Source organism: Opisthocomus hoazin, chromosome 4 (genome assembly GCF_030867145.1).
Source record: "Opisthocomus hoazin isolate bOpiHoa1 chromosome 4, bOpiHoa1.hap1, whole genome shotgun sequence".
Taxonomy (NCBI): domain Eukaryota; kingdom Metazoa; phylum Chordata; class Aves; order Opisthocomiformes; family Opisthocomidae; genus Opisthocomus; species Opisthocomus hoazin.
In genome coordinates, this window is record NC_134417.1 from 94,119,800 (window position 1) to 94,142,422 (window position 22,623).

The window sequence follows — 22,623 nt, forward strand, 5'->3', positions numbered from 1 at the left end:
ATCTCTCTGTGTCGCAGAAGGCTGAACTCGGTGATCAGAAGTTCTCCTTCTGGCTTTTAAGTCTTGCTAACTTCACGGAAGGGCTCACGCCGCCCTCTGAAAGGCTGGCTCAATTTACAGCTCTGGTAGTGGCTCTGCAGAAAGAGGGACTCCCCTTTTCTAACCTCACCCACCTGGCAGCATCACAAATGGGTGCGCATATCTCAGTTTTAAAGCACCGATTGAGTCTTTTCAAGCCTTGGACATTGAGGTAAGCGGCAGTAATGCTGAATTACTGCGTGGTTATACTCCATCAGACAACCACTGCTTGGCTCATAATACCAGCAGCGGGGTACAACCACTCAGAATCAGAACAAGAGGAATGCAGCACTGTATATTCAGGTTAAATTTTTAGAAAAGCCAGCGTGAGCTAGGTCTGAGCCTGTCATATTCTGCAGAACACGACGACAGCACAGTTGTAGCCCATGCAGCCGGGACATTCCCCAGGCAGGTTCACTGCCGATAACCACAGAGCCCTGCTATCACAGAATCATGGAATCATTGAATGGTTTGGGTTGGAAGGGACCTTGAAGATCATCTGGTTCCAACCCCCTGCCATCAGCAGGGACATCTTCCCCCAGCCCAGGGTGCTCAGAGCTCCATCCAACCTGGCCTTGAGCACTGCCAGGGAGGGGGCAGCCACAGCTTCTCTGGGCAGCCTGGGCCAGGGCCTCACCACCCTCATGGGGAAGAATTTCTTCCTCATATCTCACCTAAATCTGCCCTCTTTGAGTTTAGAGCCGTTCCCCCTTGTCCCATCACTGCACCCCCTTGTGAAAAGCCCCTCTCCAGGACTATCAGGAGAGGGAAGACTCTGTCAGCTAAAGGAGCAGCTTGTTTGAGGACATGGATTTTCCTACTTGCAAGTTTTAATCAACACCTTTCCTTCAACAAACTGAAGCGAGATTTGCGGCGTGCTTTCTTCCCCCACCTTTCTTTACCTGTCTGGAAAAAAGCCCCAGTGTACCAGCACCTGCTTGTCTTTTTTCATCACAGGTCTCAACCATTCATCTGCAAAGGGGAAAGAGATCTAGCATCAGATTCAGATCGTCAAGCATGTTAAACGCTATTTTTTGCTTTTCCACAGCCAGGCATAGCAGAGTTCTTGCAATCACTGGAGCGAAATCGCAGCGGCCTGGGCTGCCACAGTAAGGCACGCGCCCGCGTTACCTCTGGTGTCTCACCACGCACGTGCTCCGCCTGCACACGACACAGCTGTCACGCTCGTAAAGCCATTTTAATGCTAAGAACGATCACGTTTCCTCCCTTCGCCACACACATTCACACCCTAACACAAGGTTAACATCCAGGGAGGCCTCTCAACAGAAGCAAGAGGCAGTTGGGGCTGGCAGACGGCAGCACCCTCTGTGCCAGCCCATCGCGCCCCGTCCCATCTCCCAGAGCCCTTGGCCGGTTGGGCCTGGAACTCGGACTGGGACAGAGCCAACCCTCCAAGAGGACATTCCGTAAAGACAGCAGAAATAACACGGGGAGAGAGACACGCTCCAACCTGTCAATTTTACTTAATCTCTGTACAAACAAAAAGATTGAACTTCTGCCAAACTGCTTTCCTGTGAAGTGGTAAATATTTGCCCTCTGTCTCTTTGTATCCTTGTTAGACACCTGAATCCCCTCATTAACTTCTTCTATTGATTTATATTTATTTCAAAAGACTCCTTCTATTGATTTATATTTATTTCAAAAGACTTCTTCTATTGATTTATATTTATTTCAAAAGACTTCTTCTATTGATTTATATTTATTTCAAAAGACTTCTTCGATTTATATTTATTTCAAAAGACTTCTTCTATTGATTTATACTTATTTCAAAAGACTTCTTCTATTGATTTATACTTATTTCAAAAGACTTCTTCTATTGATTTATATTTATTTCAAAAGACTTCTTCTATTGATTTATACTTATTTCAAAAGACTTCTTCTATTGATTTATACTTATTTCAAAAGACTCCTTCTACTGATTTATATTTATTTCAAAAGACTCCTTCTATTGATTTATATTTATTTCAAAACACTCCTTCTATTGATTTATATTTATTTCAAAAGACTTCTTCTATTGATTTATATTTATTTCAAAAGACTCTTCTTGCCAGTACCAAATTCTACTCTCACGGGTCTTTAAAAAAAACAGTAAGTTTTGAAGGAATCAAATTTTGAAGGAAGAATGTCGAGGCAGGGGCTGGTGGTGAAACACACTTTAATAAAAAGCTTCCCAGAGTCTAACAAAACTCGGATTCCAACTTTCCTTTTTCACAGTGGTGCTAATCAGGACTTTAAGTTAAGGGTTAAAAATAAACACAAGCCTGTGGCTAGGCAGGCTGTTAGAAGCACAGAACCCAGACAAGCACCAAAGGACACCCAAGTCAGGATGGCTCCTACGCAGAAGAGGAGGCTTCCATCTAGTGGCTGGCCATCAGATGCCAGGGCGTATCAGAAACAGCAAAGCTCAGCAACGATCCACCAGATAATTAAATGTATTTAAGATAATAAAATTAAGCGTAGTTTTTCTCTTTTTTTGCTATTTGCTGAAGGATGCAGCCGTTCACTTGCTCTTCTAGAATTTCAGTACTTTCTATAGAGGCAGACTGCGTTACAATAAAGCCAGCAATTTCAATTTATCAGGTCTGCTCGTCACGATATCCGCCCTGCCAAATGGCACGCAGTGCTACGCACCAGCATTCCCAGCCTATCACCTGCAAAGGTGAAAACACAGCAAAAAGCTTCCTGATTCTCACTTTAGCACCTATGCTACCTTTCCTACATCTAGTTGATTCGTAATAATGTTTCACTCCACATTTTGATCTATCCTTACACACTGGGGGACACGAAGGAAGCAACAGAAGAAAAAACTTAATGGAAACTTTAGTTTCAAGCCCTCTACTTTCACTATCCTTCCTTTAAAATTTAAACCCAAGTTGACTTCTTTAAGTTCCTCCAGAGTCGTAGTTCTGCTTCCCTTCAGCCTGCAAGTTATCTGGGACTAACAAAACATCTGTCTGCATTCAGCAATAAATAATACCTCAATTTCTAACACAACCACTGAAGAGCAGCCAGTGTTACACACGTTCATCTGAAAATGCTGCATCAGCTAAAAATGTGTTACACCCAATGGTCAGAAGCAGGACGCAGTGATATTATTTGGAGTTGTTACTCCTAGAAATACTTTTCCTGTGGCTCTCAGGAGCAGGCTAGGAACATTCTGTGTCCATGTGAAAGCTCCCATCAGCGCTAACTAAATTTAGTTACAGGACTATTTCCACTTGATAATTGGAAAAGCACTTTACCATCATCCGTTGAGGTAGGACTTGGATAAACGTGGTGGGTAGCCTTTGACTTCTCTTCAGTTACTGTTCCCTGTAGGAAACGTGGAGGAAAAGAAGAAACTGCCTGAGAAACCTTCAACACATTCCCCCAAACTTTCTGATTGCTTCTTTTTACCCACACCCCATGCAACCTAGAAACATTCACAGCTAACTTCAACGCAGCTACAAAGAATACCACCCCTATAAAAGGCAGAAAAAGGCAATCATTTTAAGACTGCTGCCAAACTGCTCTGTCATCTCTTTCTCTTGCTCTTTTCATCTCAAATTCTTCCTCCTCCTAGTTCCTTCTGCCCCAATTCTCCCTGGAAATTGTGCAACTATCAATTCATCCAAATCTATTGGTGAATATTTTGTAAAAATGTATCTGCAGCTTTTTTCCACTAAGCAGACATTTTGGTCCAAAACAATTTTTAAACATGACAATTTATGTAAAATAAAGTCTACGAGAAACTTCACTAGAAATGGCTGCCTTGAATAGGACATCCTTAATATTCGAGAAAGGCTGCATGTCAAGAGGCAGACTAAGCACCCATTCTTTCAAAAAAAGCCTCCTAAATCATAGAACAAAGGGAATAAATCAGAAATACACTAACATGATACCACTGTTTGTCAAATAATCAAACACAAGAATACTTTTTCTTCTTACTGGTTTAGGACACCATTCTCTCGACATACGAGAAGCAACAGACGTACTTCTCACGCTTACGGAGATGCCAGAAACAGTGGTACAACTTCTCTATATCTGGGTACAGGCCATAATTATATTCCTACTGGACCTCCATCATCGTGAAAAAAAATTCTACTACACAACTAGATACCTGTTCAACCTGTTAAACTGGCAACTTGTCTCAGGTAGTGTCCCCCAGGGATCAATATTGGGCCCAATGATGTTTAGTATCTTCATAAGTGATCTGGATGATGGGATCAAGTGTACCCCAGGCACCAGTCCAGGCTGGGGCTGAGCTGCTGGAGAGCAGCTCTGCGGAGAGGGACTGGGAGTGCTGGGGGACGACAGGGTGACCATGAGCCAGCAGCGTGCCCTGGCTGCCCAGAAGGCCAATGGTCTCCTGGGGTGCATTCAGAGGAGTGTGGGCAGCAGGGCCAGGGAGGGTCTCCTCCCCCTCTGCTCTGCCCCACTGAGGCCCCATCTGCAGTGCTGGGTCCAGTGCTGGGCTCCCCACTTCAAGAAAGATGAGGAGCTACTGGAGAGAGCCCAGCGCAGGGCTCCGAGGATGAGGAGGGGACTGGAGCATCTCTCCTACGAGGAGAGGCTGAGGGAGCTGGGCTTGTTCAGCCTGGAGAAGAGAAGGCTGAGAGGGGACCTTGGAAATGCCTCTAAATATCTGCAGGGTGGGGGTCAGGAGGCCGGGGCCAGACTCTTCCCAGTGGTGCCCAGCGACAGGACAAGGGGCAACGGGCACAAACTGAAGCAGAGGAAGCTCCAGCTGAACCCGAGGAAGAACTTCTTCCCTCTGAGGGTGATGGAGCCCTGGCCCAGGCTGCCCAGGGAGGCTGGGGAGTCTCCTTCTCTGGAGATATTCAAGCCCCGCCTGGCCGCGGTGCTGTGCAGCCTGCTGTGGGTGACCCTGCTTGGGCAGGGGGTTGGGCTGGGTGACCCACAGAGGGCCCTGCCAACCACAAACATTCTGTGATTCTGTGAAGTTTGCCAATGATATCAAACTCAGCGGGGAAGTGGACACTTCAGAAGGGAGAGCCACCCTGCAGCAAGACATGGACAGGCTGGAAGAGCAGGCTAACAAGAACGTCAGGAAGTTCTACAAAGACAAACTTAAGGTCTTGCACCTGGGAAAACACAATCCAGGAGCACGGCACAGGCTGGGATCTACCCGGCTGGGGAGCAGCTCGGTGGAAAAGAACCTGGGGGTCCTGGTGGACAACAAGCTCAATAGAAGGAAGTGGTGGATTCCCCAATGTTGGACACTTCAGATTCGGCTGGACAGGTTGCTGGGCCACCCTGCCTAGACCGTGCTTTTGCCAAGAAAGGTTGGACCAGAAGATTCCCGAGGTCCCTTCCAACCTGGTATTCTACGATAAATAAATGTAGAACCCTGCTTAGTGTGGCCAGTCAAGCAAATCCTGTCCTTCCCTCACATGGAGGGCCACAAGGATTCTCCCACGTGCTGCAGAGACACCTCCAGTCTCCATATGCGAAGAGTCATCTCCAAGGACAGCAGAAATTCACAGACTGCAGACTCTTCCACAGAGGAGTTATGTTTTGGAACTGTTTGTATGAAAATGTTCTTCAAAATTTACATTCCATAAATACTTGACAGATTTATTTAAAGGACTTAGGAACACACGGGACAGGTTACAGCCAACAATATGCGAACAACTTCTTTGGAAGATGGCATCAAAAGGAGGAAAATTAAAAAAAAACATGAAGATGCACTGCATTATGGTCACAATATTTGGAGACTACTCCAGCGTCAGGGGCTGAAGGGCAAGAGTTCCTACACCAACAAGAGTTCACAGAAGTGGGTAAAGAGAGACGAGGTGCTCTGAGCAACAGCAAAAAAGAAAGGTGGAAAGTAAGAAGAAATTAAAAGCATTCTAAGGGAAGGAGCCCTGGCATGAATGGAGAACCTGCAAAGAGTTTAAGGAACAATAATGGAAATTATCCCTTCCCTATGAGCTAAAGATGCTCTTCTAGATATCTAGTCTGAGCTTTGTGAATCAGACCAGTGAGTTTCAACTGTTTCCTATGCAGCTTTAAAAAACCCAACGCACCACAGATAAGCAGGAAATCTCTCTTAGGTGCCATCTTGACTGAAAAGAAAGGGATGGATAATGTTACATTAAAACAGCTTTCTGAAAGATGTAAACAGATTGTAAGGTGCATTTCCTGCCTCTGCTAAACTGAGCGCGACTGGAAGCCGAAGACCTAACGAGATGGAAGAGTTCTCTACCAGCTAAGCAATTCATGGAAGCAGACAGATACAAATGCTAAATCTCACTCATTGCCTGCTTTCAAGTTCCTAAATTATCATTCTGGCTCTTCTCAGAAGAATCCTCCACGTTTACAAAGAAAATCAGAGAGTTTGCCCACTGGGAAGAACAACATCATCTTCATCCGCAGAGAGAACAAAGACCTTACGGACACTTCTTTTTGCCAGCCTGGAGATCACGCTAGCGCTGTGCTGGGACAAGAGATGGGCAGTTCTTCTGCACGGGCTGCAGGCAGAGCAGAGAGGACTTGGGAACGCCAGAGCGGAGGGAGCTACAGGTACTGGGGATGGGGCAGAGGGCAGACAACAGCAACTGGTAAAAAACAAAACTCAAGACACTGAGCAAGCACTGGTAGCAACATAAATACAAGATGAGAATTTTGAGGTAGGGCAAAGGAAGAAAGCCCAAAGAGCAGAATTAGGGACATTTTCTGTTTTCAGTTCTTCACATTGCTTTAGAGACAAAGCTGCGTCCCTTAAATCATTCATGGATATAGCGTGCTTGGAGTTCACTATTAGAAATCCTTTATGAAAGGAAAATGGAATCATTAACTCTAATTTAAGCAATAACAAGCATCCTGAATCAGCTGAACAATTAAGAGTGATCTGTGAAAAATTACACAGCTGAAGCCGATACGATGGTTCATAACCACAGCACAGGAAATAGGTTGGATCTGGAAAAGAAAGAGTTTCCTTTGGCTACAGCCATGAACCATCATTAACACCAAAGGCTATCAGACCATCTAGGGTTCACATTCCAGGATGTTTCTCTTAGCGCAAGTGAAAGGACTATTTACATTTTTAAGAGATGAAGCAATTAATTGTCTTCAATTCATCACTTAGTATATTAAATTACGACGGCAAGATGTTGACTCTGGGAAATTCGCTGACTACCTAATAAGCAAGAGATCGTTGTTGCTTGTGTTCTGTTCAGCACAAGCGAGAAAAAAGTAAAATAAAGCAAAAAAGGTAGCGATCATTTTAAGAGTAAAGCTTCTTTATGCTGTCTCCACACATCTGGAACAGCTGTACTGCACACTGCCTTCTCTCTGGTCCCAGACTTGGCCAGACAGTGAGCTTCTGCTTTATCTCAGCAGGTATTCAACATTAAATCAGCTGGGGCCCGCAGCCAGCTCACCGAGACACAAATACCTACCCTTCACCTTGCAGCAATTTCAGATTTACTTTTAGAACAGAGTTCTGATTCAAGCTCCACGTGAGCATAACTCCTAATCACGTTTTACAGACGATGAACTTCTGAGGTGTCTTGCTGCTGCTGCTGCCTTGTGTCATCAGGCACAACCCAGGCGTAACCGATACGGGGAAGTCTGGCAAACACATTTTACCTTACAACGGACCCAACAGTTGCTGTAAGATACGCTGTTTAACACTTACCTGGTGACGTTTGACAATGTCCTTCAATTTATTAGCCAACTTCAGTTCTATATCTGGAATGAGGTAGATGGTCGGTCTGCTCAGACAGTTGTTCTAGAGGGGAGAACAAGAAATTAAATCAGAAATTAGTAGCCCATCTGTGACATAAATCCAAAAATTCCTATTAACATCACTAATGCCTGAAAAATCTCAAAAGGAGCACGCAGCAGCTTGTGACAGGGCACACGAACTCTCGCTCTAGAACCCCCCCTGACAGCAGTGTTTCCTCCGCACGCCTCCCCGCCAAAGTCTGACGCTGGGTTTCCTTCTGCTCTCTGCAGATCTGCTCGTAGCTCTGTCAGAGACGTCGTCACGGATAAAGCGAACGTGACCCAACGCAGCTGTTCTCACGTTCCAGCTTCCCCAACAACATCTTCACTGGAAACCATGTCTTTGATGTCAACATTTTTGACAGGCTCTGGAAGACTTTGCTTGAAAGGGAATAAGTCCCCAGCGTGTCAACTTCCAGACGTGAATCTGCCCCGTTGCACTGACAGGCAGATTCAAGCATTCCTGTGATATCTGGAGGTAGACATCCCTTTCGCTTGGGGTTTTAACACGTACTGTTACGTACTGAAACCACCATCCAGTGGCAATAGTTTTTTATCATAAGAGTATTGTTTCTTTCTGCTGTCCCTCCTATTCCCATTTTTCACAAGAACCTGAAAGTTATGTCTTCACTACATTAAACACTGAGCTTGGTTTCAGAGTTTGGGGGAAAAAAAAAAATCCGTTATTCACAATTAACTTCAACGTAGATTCCACACAGCGATTATCTGCTCTCTTCTGGCAGTAACTTGTTCGACACAGCAAGCCAGAGAGTTTAAAATGTACCCCAGCCCAGAAAAAAGTCAAACTCCTACCAAGCTGAAAGCCTGAAGAAAGCCAGCAACTGAACGGCTCCGTACCGAACCAGTGACTCGGTCCTACGGGAGCTTCCTTCGCAGGAAGACGCAGACGCTCCGGATGCTTTCTCCTACCTTACAAACAGCTTTTCCTCACCCTAGGCAGATCCACAACACACCAGTGAAACAGCCCTGAACTTTCCAAGTGATAACATGGGATTGTGATGGGTGGGAGAGGGAGGGAAGTGTGTAATATTCCTACAGAAATCCATGATGAAACTCTTCAGCGGGTCACAGCTGAGGGACACAAGCACACCAGCGAATCCCTTCCCCGAGCACCGGAACACACACAGTTTTGTACACGAGTTGCTTGCCTGCACTAGTGTTTTCTCAATGTTCATGAACATCTCCACGTTTCGATCCATTCGGGATGGATTCTGCAGGTCAAACCTTCGCCTGTTCAAGAAAATGATTCAAAAATATTAAATTCAACTCTTCTCCATTCAGCAGTCAAGAATCTTTCACATTCCACATAAAAACAGTTTATCATGGTGGCTACATAAGAACCTTTACAGCACATTCACAAATATTTTGGCTTCGCTTGGCAGCCCTCAAAAGCAAGAAAAATCACAGTGAATCAAATCAACAAAACGCAACTGATGCGTGAAATGTTCAGGAAAAATGAAGGTTGACATTGTCCAACAAAACCCTGTAGAAGCGTTGTGTGTTCCACTACGGTCACAGAGGGTCATTAAACAGAAACATTATCGAATGCTCCTGATGGATTCCAACAACTAGATGAGAAAATTCATGAACGAGCTCTGGCGTTTCTCTTACTTCTAGTTGCACCATCCACCAGTCCCAGATTCTAATCCAGGATAAAACACAGCAATTCGTTTGCCTGAGATTTTCCAAATTATCCGTGTCTTTGCGAACGGGCCACCCCCCCAGCGCACAGGGGGCTCAGAATCCACGCAAGCATTCTACGATCACCTCTGCTGGACTCTGGTACTTTAATGTTTGCTACTTCATTGACAAAGTAATCAAAATTCTCGAAATAACAACGCAGATTTATCAGAAATGGGGGGGCATAGCACAAAATCTGAGACTTTTTGCTGGGAAGAACCAGGAGCCCCGAAAGGTCTTCTGCTGTACCCTCCCGCAGCGTACCCATACCCAGCAGTCACAGACGAATCAACTCAAACCAAGAATTTGAATGCGACCCCCAAGAAGCCGAGAGGTGGGACAAGAACAGGAGTCACGCCAGCCCCTCGGCAAGCTCAGCACCCGCACCGGCGCTCTCCCACGGGAGCCTCCGCGGCAGATTTGGGCCTGACCCCCAACAACCCAGCCCTTCCCAAAGCACGACGACATGTTTAGGTAAGCAGGTTGTTGAGTCTCGGGTGTAAAACACCCTCTGGGGCGCTTCTGGACCTCCCATGTTTCGGAAAAAGCCGCTGCCAGGGTCTGAAAACACCCTTAAGCGGAGTGCTGAGCTGGTGTCCAGGAGTGACACTACCAGCAGGAGGGATTTCAGCGTGGAAAATAAAAAGTGCCCCGTACACTTCACCCGCTGAAAAAGCCACGCACGTAATTACCATGCAGTGACCGACACGCTTGAAGTGAACACCCCGACTTAAAATACAAGAATTTATTCCTGTGCCCATATTTAATGACAGTTTCTTTTAAACACATGCTTCTTTCCATCAAATCAATTTTTAAAGTGTATAAATATACAATGAAGGTAAACCAAAGCAGCGCTGAGTTTCAGTCACAAACCCCATTACCGCACGAGGACGGCATCACATCAATATTACACTGCTAAATTAAACACAGACACACTCCAGCTGTGACCACTGCGTTTTTCTTCACTTGAGGCTCCCCAGCATTTTCAGAAAGAAGCTGCCCACGCAGGCGGTACTGCGGAAATACGCCGTGGTGTTGGGCAGCACCGCAAGCACTGATGGCTTCTCTCCTAAAGCAGTACTGCGGGCTCCTTCCTTCACACTACGGACCTGGCAAACGCCTTCAAGGTAACACACTGGCGTATTTATTGGAATTGTCTTTTAATTTTAAGAGAAATTTATGTCCTCTTTAAATAGTGTTGTGCATGCTGAAAGGTTTACACTGACTTCTAGAAGCAGGGCCAGTCATTAATACGTCTGTCAGTTCACCGCACAACACGATCCAGTAAATCATTTCATACCTATAACGCATAGGATTTTGAGAGTCAAGGATTTTGGGAGTCAAGGATTTTGGGAGTCAAGGATTTTGGGAGTCAAGGATTTTGAGAGTCAAGGATTTTGGGAGTCAAGGATTTTGGGAGTCAAGGATTTTGGGAGTCAAGGATTTTGGGAGTCAAGGATTTTGGGAGTCAAGGATTTGGGGAGTCAAGGATTTTGAGAGTCAAGGATTTTGGGAGTCAAGGATTTTGGGAGTCAAGGATTTTGGGAGTCAAGATCAAGCCACTGCTCCAGGACTGACCCATTGACAGCTTCATAGTCTGTATTCAAAACTTCTGCTTCTCAAACCTAACAGTCTCAAGGAAGTAAAGGAAGATAAATGCCAAATAAACAAACACAAACCTGTTTTCCTAGACACCTAATAAAGTCTGAAGTACCTATGAAACAAAGACACTTAAGGCATTCAAGTTTAACCAAAATTTGTTGCATTTGGTTGCCTAAACTCTGCATTATGTATTCATTTAATGCTATACACGCCCCAGATTTTTGCCTGCTTTGGAAACCCATCCTTTAAGAGAAGCATGTCAATATATTCAGAAACAGCACTTTTTTAAGCTGCCCTTTTAGATAAAATAGCAGTACTAATTCCTCCTGTCCTTAGTTTAACGGATACCCTCTGGCAGGCTTTAGCAAACAACTATTGGAATTGCAGGGATAGACAAGGTATGTCCAGCTGCACTGGGTAAGTGCATTTTTCAGACATACCTATTATGACGAGGAAAGGTACTTCTCCTATAAGACAGATCATTCACAAACAGGTTAAGCAAGAGCAACAATGCATACCGTAAAAAAAGAAAAAAAAAAAATCACAGTTCAGGCAAAACACCACATATTATTTGGTTGAGTCAGTGAAGGATACATTCCAAGCTCTAAGTCTGATCCTCAGAGTTAAATTCAAGTATTACTTCCCTCTACACCCCACATGCACAAACACAAGACACTACCACTAGTTCTGAGGGATCAGCAAGAGAGGGAGAAGAGAGGAGGCAATCACGTATTGGAGTTTTGCTGACAAATTGCAACAGCTGAAAACTAAATTTGTTTGGAAAAATTTGAAATGTTTAAATATTCGTGAAGTTGGAGCCATTGAACTCCTTTATCTTATAGGCAAAGAGGTAGCAAGACATTCCTCAAAGACAGGCCACACAGAACGCCACAATCACACAGCGTGTCCCAGGCGTTGGCAATAGTGGGGTAGGAAAAAACCTGACGGCAGCTTACTCGTACCAGCTTTCCGATATATCCACCTCAGACACCCGTTTAGCTGGTACGAGTACAAACAGCTCCCCAAAACAACCCACCACACCAAAACAACTTGATTTTTGCCTTTTGATCTGCTCTGGCAGGTAGCAGAAGCGTAGTGGATTCCAGCAGTGCAGTTATGGGTCTGCACAACATCAGACCAGAAACCAATTAAATTCACGTACAAACCCAATCTCCGCTTACTTCTATCTATCAACTCTTCATCCTCAGGTTTTTTTCCAATGTTCTCAAATATAGTAATCCATGCTACTGCTGTTTTGGAAAGAGGATTACAGCTTAGAAACACACAGGTCAGGACACTACTGGGGTGTCACGTGAGTAGTTTTAATATTAGTGTCAACAGCTACACAGGCAGCGTTTCCAACTACTTGTACTCCCTATTTATAGAGGTTGATAAGCAATGGAAAACTTAGTATTTATTAGTATCTATGCAACGCTTATTATCTTCCCAGCTATAACTAAACCCTATACTCAACACAGTGACAAAGATTTACCTCTTCTAGATGGAAAATAACAATTCTAAGATACTGGTTACTTTGCTCAGTCACACAGCAAATAAATGTCACAAAAAAGTCTCCAGCTCATAATTAACTCCCAACCTACAGGCTCAAGACCTTAAACTTGGACAACTTCTCTTTAAATTTAGAAGTGTGGGGGTGTGTCTTAAAAAAGCTACCATCAGCAAAACAGGAAAAGATTTCCTCTTCCCATCTCCAACTCTCTTGCCTGCCCATTTCTCCGGAAAGTATTAAACTGGAAGTAGTCGGCATAGGCGTTTCATGTGCTTAATTTCATGCAAAAGGTGTGGAAATCAAAACAGAAACTTACCAGCCCTGTTCATTCTTATATTTGTAAGCAGCACCAAGAATGTGACATAATGTACCTCCAGCTTTGAAATCCATGAAGCACTTTGCCTAGAACCAGAAAGAAAAGGGAAACCCCAATGACAGTGACCTTCACATAATTCTGTTAAATGAATACAGAAATCCGTTTCAGACACCTGACTTCTCAAATGCACAGTGTAATTTTCAGGTGAATCGCTTTTGGAGTTTTAAATTCTCCTTTAAGAATGTTTTGAGAGATTAAACGCATTTGGTTTAAGCAGAATTCTTCACGTCTGCAAGCAGAACCCAACACATCCGAAAGCTCCAAGTCCCTCCCGACGCCAGCAGCTTGCAAAAAAACCCTCGCACTGCTGTAAAACAGAAATCAGAACTGCTCTCTGAACATCCACTTCACAGCCAATCAAACCCAAAATCGCAGCTATCCCATTAGAAATGAACATATTCACCACGGCTCCTACAGCTCTCCACTCGCGTACCTCCTCCACCCCAACGAAGAGCAGTTGGTCAAGATCTGGAGAAGTCACTGTGCAGATCTGCCCTAAAACCCTAAAGCCAACTGCCTTCTTCACCATCGCTGTGAGCAGGGTACAGCCGAGTCGCATATTCGGGAACAGGTACTCCCAATTCACACAATCACACAGAATCACAGAATGTTGGGGGCTGGAGAGGACCTCTGTGGGTCACCCAGCCCAGCCCCCTGCCCAAGCAGGGTCACCCACAGCAGGCTGCACAGCACCGCGGCCAGGCGGGGCTGGAATATCTCCAGAGAAGGAGACTCCCCAGCCCCTCTGGGCAGCCTGGGCCAGGGCTCCGTCACCCTCAGAGGGAAGAAGTTCTTCCTCGGGTTCAGCTGGAGCTTCCTCGGCTTCAGTTTGTGCCCGTTGCCCCTTGTCCTGTCGCTGGGCACCACTGCAAAGAGTTTGGCCCCGGCCTCCTGACCCCCACCCTGCAGATATTTAGAGGCATTTCCAAGGTCCCCTCTCAGCCTTCTCTTCTCCAGGCTGAACAAGCCCAGCTCCCTCAGCCTCTCCTCCTAGGAGAGATGCTCCAGTCCCCTCCTCATCCTCGGAGCCCTGCGCTGGGCTCTCTCCAGCAGCTCCTCATCTTTCTTGAACTGGGGAGCCCAGCACTGGACACAGCACTGCAGATGGGGCCTCAGTGGGGCAGAGCAGAGGGGGAGGAGACCCTCCCTCGCCCTGCTGCCCACACTCCTCTGGATGCACCCCAGGAGACCATTGGCCTTCTGGGCAGCCAGGGCACGCTGCTGGCTCATGGTCACCCTGTCGTCCCCCAGCACTCAAACAGGAACACAAGCAGACGGTAAAGCTCTCCTGAGCCCCACCAAACCCATTCTCTTCACAGGCCATTGAAAAAGCAGGACTGGTTCCGACACAGAAAGGCAGATTTTTCCGACAAATTGGAGTTTGGAATGATCTTTGCTCTTTCACTAGTACCTCTGGTCAGGATGTTTCTATGCGCTTGGAAGAAGTACGAATCGCCGAGTGCTGACACACCAGGCATCCAAGGTTCTCAATACAGGATTTGGAGCAGGGAGCAGAAAAATAGGCAACAGCGCTGAACTAACCAGTGACCAAGCAAACAACACGTGGCATGACAACACAGCAAAGAAAAACTCCACGTTTCTGCCCACCAGGCCTTCTCGTCACAGCTTTCCAATATAACTGATAAATCAACTTCACAGAAACACAAATAGGGATTATTAACAATTTATCTCCTCTTGTAAGATGTAAAAATTCATCTACAAACATTCACTCAAATAAGACCACACTGGAACACTTCCATTAATTGCAGCACTGAACAGCTTTTAACAACTTTTATACACAGGATCACGGCGTGGTTTGGGTGGCAAAGGACCTTTAGAGGCCACCCAGTCCAACCCCCTGCAGCGAGCAGGGACATCTTCAGGTGGATCAGGCTGCTCCGAGCCCCGTCCAGCCTGGCCTGGGATGTTCCCAGGGATGGGGCATCTCCCACCTCTCTGGGCAACCCGGGCCAGGGCCTCACCACCTTCAGCGTGAAAAATTTCTTCCTTATATCCAGTTTAAAAGGATCAGGAGGACTTTCAAAAAAGCTTATTTGGGCAAACAGGTCCATTTCCCAGCCAACTTCAGATATATTTAAAGAAAGTTGTTACAACAATAAACTGAAGTGACAACACGAGGCAGATCCATCACCCAGCAGAGATGTCCGTTGTGCCTTGAGGTCGGTACCCTGGCACTAACAAGGAAGGGGGATGACAACACAGCTGGAGAGGGGCTGGTGACAAGGGCCTGGAGTGATGGGACAAGGGGTGACGGCTTCAAGCTGAGAGAGGGCAGATTTAGATGAGGTAGAAGTAAGAAATTCTTCCCCACGAGGGTGGTGAGGCCCTGGCCCAGGCTGCCCAGAGAAGCTGTGGCTGCCCCCTCCCTGGCAGTGCTCAAGGCCAGGTTGGATGGAGCTCTGAGCACCCTGGGCTGTGGGAAGGGGTCCCTGCTCCTGGCAGGGGGGTTGGAATCAGGTGATCTTCAAGGTCACTTCCAACCCAAACCATTCTGTGATTCCATGATTCTAAGATCAGCCTATTTTGTGTTTCCCAGTAAAAATAAGAAGTCGTGCAACTCACAGAGCAGAATTTGGGGAGCTGTTTAATGACGGGGCGCCAGGTCTTTCTGCAAGCTGCCTTCTGCTGGCACTAGAGCAAGCACAAAGCCAGAGCCACCGCACAGACACAAGAGCCTTCCTAGAGTTTTTTTACATTAGGAATGTTTCTCATCTAGCTTCTACCTTACCTTTTAGATCACAACAGGTCATTTTCTTTGAAGTCCACTACATTACACCTCAGGAATATTCGCTAACAGAGAATGAACACCAAATGACAGACAGTCTTTGCATTGCTGACAAGCGTTTCAAATCCGTTCCGCAGCCAGGCAACTAAAATGGTAGCAGGGGATGCAAACGAAACATTGCCTGCCTTGGCTCCAGAGCTGCTGACGGCAAGCAAAGCAGTTCTGTGAGATATCAAATGCACCGGTGTCCAAGAACAACGTCCAAAAGATCCTTCATAAGAGTCCAGCGGAGGGCTACAAGGATGGTGAGGGGACTGGAGCATCTCCCCTACGAGGAGAGGCTGAGGGAATTGGGCTTGTTCAGCCTGAAGAAGAGAAGGCTGCGAGGGGACCTTATAAATGCCTACAAATATCTGAAGGGTGGGTGTCAGGAGGATGGGGCCAAGCTCTTTTCAGTGGTGCCCAGTGACAGGACAAGGGGCAATGGGCACAAACTGAGGCACTGGAAGTTCCGTCTGAACTTGAGGAAGAACTTCTTCCCTCTGAGGGTGACGGAGCCCTGGAACAGGCTGCCCAGGGAGGTTGTGGAGTCTCCTTCTCTGGAGATATTCAAGACCCGCCTGGACAAGGTCCTGTGCAGCCTGCTGTGGGTGACCCTGCTTCGGCAGGGGGTTGGACTAGATGACCCACAGAGGTCCCTTCCAACCCCTACTATTCTGTGATTCTGTGATTCCACAAGAACAGAGCTGCTCCTGCTCTACCATCTGTTCAGAGCCCTACTGTGCACAGAAAGTAATAAAGAGAGCTCAAAGCTGCCGTATGGGGACCGGCCGATTTAGAAGCTGCACACATTTCAGCACTATTCTTAGCAAACTGAAGTCCTCCACGGAGGGAGCAGTCTCTGCTCAGAAGCTTGAACTAAAACAAAATATTTTAACACGCCAAATGATTTTATTGCCATAAGACTTGGCTCCAAGGATACCAGGGTTGGTTTGCAAACACGCAAGCAAACGCTAGCTGCTCTAAAAACAGATCTCAGCGTGAAGCCAGAAGACCCACTGCAAAGAACATTTCTGCAGCGTTAGTACACAGGTCGCTGCTGCTGATCTCCAGCTGGCCTACACACGTGTGGTCATCCAGCAGCGACCTTTCCCATTTTGCTGACATGCCGAACACATCGCACAACTGACCGAAATCTCCTCAGCGAAGCCACCTCACGTGCGCTTTGGGAAGCTGTTGGTCCCGCTGTTGCCCCCCAAAGTTCCCTACTTCAAGTTCAGGGGCTGCTGCTGCGGCTTGGCCCCCATCAAGCCGCCCATCAGCAGCCCACATTAAACCTTCCCGTGGTAAGGTCGCACCTTTCTGCAGCAGCCTGGCAGGGGCTCAGCGACCCAGCAGTCCCCAGCAGCACGAGGGGCTACAGAATCGCAGTGGCTACAGCATCACAGAATGCTGGGGGTTGGAGGGGACCTCTGTGGGTCACCCAGCCCAACCCCCTGCCCAAGCAGGGTCACCCACAGCAGGCTGCACAGCACCGCGGCCAGGCGGGGCTGGAATATCTCCAGAGAAGGAGACTCCCCAGCCCCTCTGGGCAGCCTGGGCCAGGGCTCCGTCACCCTCAGAGGGAAGAAGTTCTTCCTCGGGTTCAGCTGGAGCTTCCTCGGCTTCAGTTTGTGCCCGTTGCCCCTTGTCCTGTCGCTGGGCACCACTGCAAAGAGTCTGGCCCCATCCTCCTGACACCCACCCTTGAGATATTTATAAACATTTATTAGGTCCCCTCTCAGCCTCCTGTTCTTCAGGCTGTTCAGATCCTGCACTGTACGGCATCCTTGCCAGGAACAGGAGCTTAAACACAAAATTAACAACCCTCTCTCAAACGCAAGGTCTATTTCATCCACTTAAAATGTTTGAACTTTATTTCAACAGACATAGTGCAGAGATTTAGATGCAGCCAGGGTCCGAGGGGTTACCTCCAACACTGCTGGAAGAGACCAGCTTCCCTTTGTCACCGACCGCTCCGGCACCGAAGGGCAGACACTTCAGGGAATGGCTGCGAGTACACCGGTGAGTACTTGGAAAATAAATATAAAGGCTCTGACGTGAGCTGCAAGGAGAACCTTGGTCCGACAGGTTCTCATCAGCAAGCGCTCCTGCTGAGCCACGTCCCTGTGTTTGGCAACAAACGCCGTTCTCAAGGCCAGCACTTCATCTCCAACCAACTGCGCTGGTAAGGGGAACATGGCAGCGGGTTCTGGGGGAGAACGGCACCCCACAAGGGACCGACAGCCAGCGGCAGCCTTCAGGGACGGTGGTTTGAGCACTAGTCACAAACTGGGGACTCTGCAGCCATCTGCAGGTACACAGCACTCAAAGTTTTGAGGGCTTGGGTGTTTTTTTTTTTGTTTCACACAAGCAGGACCTCTTCCTCTTCAGCTTCCAGATCCTCCCGTGCCAGGAACACGGCAACACCAAACAGTCACCAAGAGAAGCACAAACTTTTAACCTCTTGTAGCTTCATTCAGTTTCTTTTCAGCAGCAGTCTGCGATACCTTTTCAATATGTTTTTGGAGATTAGCAGTGGCACTTGAGACATCCCTGCACCCCACCTCTCTTTCCAGGTCAGACATGGTCCTGTAAAACCGAACCACTCTGCACATCTCGAAAGTGCTACGGTAGAACAACAAAGCCTCCTTAGCAGCCTGACACAATATCTTGAATTACAGGTCTAAAAAAGTGAAAGCTAACCTCGTCTTAAGAGCACATACTGCATTTTCCCGTCAAAACAACATAAATACGCACTGACGAGTCGTCCTCTGTTGGAAGGGATCGAGAGCAGAGCGCTCCAACTGCTGTAAGCTCAAGCTGAGCAAATTTGATCAGATTAGACCTTTGAAACAGCAAGAATAGTTAAACACAGGAACAACGCATTTACAACGCCACTGAAATCTTTATTACCCATTTTTAAGATAAGACAAATTGATTTAAGGCTTGAGAGCACTCAAGTGGTTTATCAACTTGTTGAATATGGGTAGTTTTATGGTCTACGCCACTATATCAAAATAAAGCACCACAACGCTCGCCTCTGTCCCTAAAGCTTTTAATTACCACTGAGATACCAGGCGATCAGAATGGAAGAGATTGTGAGCCACCTCTCAAACAGCACCTTGTGCTGCTTTGTTGCGTGTTCCTAAGCACCGAGAGATTCACCCAATAAGTAGAATCGTAGAATCATAAGAATTATTAGGGTTGGAAAAGACCTCTAAGATCATCGAGTCCAACCATCCACCCAACACCACCATTCCTACTAAACCATGTCCCCAAGTGCCACATCCACACGTTTTTTAAACACCTCCAGGCATGGGGACTCCACCACCTCCTTGGCCAGCCTGGTCCAAGGCCTGACCAAGTCAGCGGGAAACCTCCTCTTCTGAAGAGAACGGGCATGGATTCACACTCTTCACAACACAGGCTACAGAAGCAAAACGTCTGAGGAAAAAAATCACCGCGAAATAATAAAAGATTCTGTAAGTGGTGGACCGAAGAAGATAGGAGTACTTTCAACAGTTTTCAGAACAACTTCAGTTTATGGCATTGTAATCAGTTACAAATATTTCCGACTTGGTATGTAAATCCAACCAGAACCCTACCTGGCATGACCTTAGGCTCCTAGCAAGCATTCCGTGGCAAAGACAAGCAAAGACCCTCCTGCTGATGCCCACAATCACAGAACCACAGAATGGTAGGGGTTGGAAGGGACCTCTGGGGATCCCCCAGCCCAACCCCCTGCCCAAGCAGGGTCACCCACAGCAGGCTGCACAGCACCGTGTCCAGGTGGGTCTTGAATATCTCCAGAGAAGGAGACTCCCCAGCCCCTCTGGGCAGCCTGGGCCAGGGCTCCGTCACCCTCAGAGGGAAGAAGTTCTTCCTCGGGTTCAGCTGGAGCTTCCTCTGCTTCAGTTTGTGCCCGTTGCCCCTTGTCCTGTCACTGGGCACCACTGCAAAGAGTCTGGCCCCGGCCTCCTGACCCCCACCCTGCAGATATTTAGAGGCATTTCCAAGGTCCCCTCTCAGCCTTCTCTTCTCCAGGCTGAACAAGCCCAGCTCCCTCAGCCTCTCCTCCTAGGAGAGATGCTCCAGTCCCCTCCTCATCCTCGGGGCCCTGCGCTGGGCTCTCTCCAGTAGCTCCTCATCTTTCTTGAACTGGGGAGCCCAGCACTGGACACAGCACTGCAGATGGGGCCTCAGTGGGGCAGAGCAGAGGGGGAGGAGACCCTCCCTCGCCCTGCTGCCCACACTCCTCTGAATGCACCCCAGGAGACCATTGGCCTTCTGGGCAGCCAGGGCACGCTGCTGGCTCATGGTCACCCTGTCGTCCCCCAGCACTCCCAGTCCCTCTCCGCAGAGCTGCTCTCCAGCAGCTCCGCCCCAGCCTGGACTGGTGCCTGGGGTTGTTCCTCCCCAGGCGCAGGACCCTGCACTTGCCCTGGTTGAACCTCATCAGGTTCCTCTCTGTCACACACGTTTACGACAGTTGTCTTAGCCCACAAATCCTACCCGGAATCAGCCAACTGGGTGCCTGGTACCACGCTGCAGTCCTTGCCCTTCACAGCCCAAATCCCTGTGTCACTCCGTCCTTACCATCTGCTGCGTCCCTCTCCTCTCTCTCAGCTGTTTTGGCTTCACGCCGCCCTGGACGAGATCCTTTCGGTGACAGGCAAGGTTCCAAGCACAGCAGGACTGATCTCTGCACGCAATCACTCGGGTGCTACCACTACAGATGTGCTGAGGTGGAACTTTAAATAAGCAACCCTTACAATGTTGATATTGTTTCTGTACACCAATAAACTCAGTGACTGGAAAACTATCTCAGACCAGTTAGGTAACTGCGTGCTGCTAAAGAACACGGTAAAGCCATTTTTCAAGCGTTAACAGCGTTACGAGTTTGAAGTTTAATCAACAGAAATGCCCAGTGGGAAGTTGTTTCCTTTGGAAAGCTCATGTTATTCAGTCAGCCCAGGATGCACCGATCCAAACAGATTTGACTTACAATATACATACAATTTTACTAGAATTTAAAACCTTTCCAAAATATTTAGAAAATCACTTCCAAACGTATAGAAAATGAGCTGTATCCCACTGAAAATCTGCTTTTAAGGAGTGTGCTATTCCACCCTTCCCAGAGGACGCAGCACCAACAGCTTCAGAGCAAGCGCAGATCTCCCGACCACCCAGACGCGGGCCGGCGACACCGGAGGAAGACCAGACTTCAGCGGGTTAACCCCGATACTCACAGGAAGCTTTGTGAAGGCAGGATTGGTGACGTGTTTTCCAAAGGCATCTTCCTGGAACTGCAGCAGCTGCACCACCAGCCCAGCCAGTGTTTTATTGGTAGGAGCATCTGCTTGCACGTACTGAAAGACAAAAACCACACGCTTACTTGGGACAGAGGATAATAAAACATCAAGACTGGTTTACTAATTCCCCAGACCACTTTGTCGGCCACAGTGCACAGTTTTAAGGCTCACGGTGTGGCTGGGAGGACAGGGGTGTGCACAGGAGGAACACCAAGCACAAACATTTTTCAAGCTTTGGTCTTCAAATACCGCACAGATCTGTGAATCATCCCCAGCTCATCATAGCCACCGGTGTTTTCCAGTATTTACAGATTAAGTACTCCAATCTGATTTGCAGTTCCTAATACAGGAACAGACTAATTCTGGCCCACAGATACACAAAGCTTTCTCCAGCAACTTTACAAGCTCCTTCTGTAATCAACTACTACACATTAATCCTAAGAGCATCCATTTGGTACTCTACAGCACGTCACGTACAAACAGAAAAACTGATCCAGACAACTAGATCTGCAGTGCTTTGCAACATTCTCAAGATTTCCCAAGGTTATACTTCTAATAAAATGCATACACGTGAAAGGGGAAATCCCAGCATGAAATATAAAAAAGTTCCATGGCTTCCGAGTTTTCATTACTCCCAATGTTTCCACATTCACTTACTGGATGAAATCTCCTAACCATATCACACAGAATCCCAGAACATCAGGGGTTGGAAGGGCCCTCTGTGGGTCACCCAGCCCAACCCCCTGCCCAAGCAGGGTCACCCACAGCAGGCTGCACAGCACCGCGGCCAGGCGGGGCTGGAATATCTCCAGAGAAGGAGACTCCCCAGCCCCTCTGGGCAGCCTGGGCCAGGGCTCCGTCACCCTCAGAGGGAAGAAGTTCTTCCTCGGGTTCAGCTGGAGCTTCCTCGGCTTCAGTTTGTGCCCGTTGCCCCTTGTCCTGTCGCTGGGCACCACTGCAAAGAGTCTGGCCCCAGCCTCCTGACCCCCACCCTGCAGATATTTAGAGGCATTTCCAAGGTCCCCTCTCAGCCTTCTCTTCTCCAGGCTGAACAAGCCCAGCTCCCTCAGCCTTTCCTCCTAGGAGAGATGCTCCAGTCCCCTCCTCATCCTCGGAGCCCTGCGCTGGGCTCTCTCCAGTGGCTCCTCATCTTTCTTGAAGTGGGGAGCCCAGCACTGGACACAGCACTGCAGCTGGGGCCTCACTGGGGCAGAGCAGAGGGGGAGGAGACCCTCCCTCCCCCTGCTGCCCACACTCCTCTGAATGCACCCCAGGAGACCATTGGCCTTCTGGGCAGCCAGGGCACGCTGCTGGCTCATGGTCACCCTGTCGTCCCCCAGCACTCCCAGTCCCTCTCCGCAGAGCTGCTCTCCAGCAGCTCAGCCCCAGCCTGGACTGGTGCCTGGGGCTGTTCCTCCCCAGGGGCAGGACCCTGCCCTTGCCCTGGTTGAACCTCATCAGGTTCCTCTCTGCCCAACTCTCCAGCCTGTCCAGGTCTCACTGG

General features: G+C 47.9%; 1 protein-coding gene across 1 annotated transcript in view; it reads right to left on the minus strand.

Annotated features, from left to right (window-relative positions):
• The window catches only part of SMARCC1 (SWI/SNF related BAF chromatin remodeling complex subunit C1), a 107,603-nt gene that overhangs the window by 76,993 nt on the left and 7,987 nt on the right, over window positions 1–22,623 (minus strand). The window contains exons 2-7 of the mRNA XM_075419987.1: window positions 21,057–21,176; window positions 12,960–13,045; window positions 9,000–9,081; window positions 7,742–7,834; window positions 3,342–3,411; window positions 981–1,050 (exon numbers count right to left, since the gene is read on the minus strand). Of these exons, the coding sequence (XP_075276102.1) occupies window positions 981–1,050; window positions 3,342–3,411; window positions 7,742–7,834; window positions 9,000–9,081; window positions 12,960–13,045; window positions 21,057–21,176 (521 nt within the window). The remainder of the gene's footprint in view (window positions 1–980; window positions 1,051–3,341; window positions 3,412–7,741; window positions 7,835–8,999; window positions 9,082–12,959; window positions 13,046–21,056; window positions 21,177–22,623) is intronic.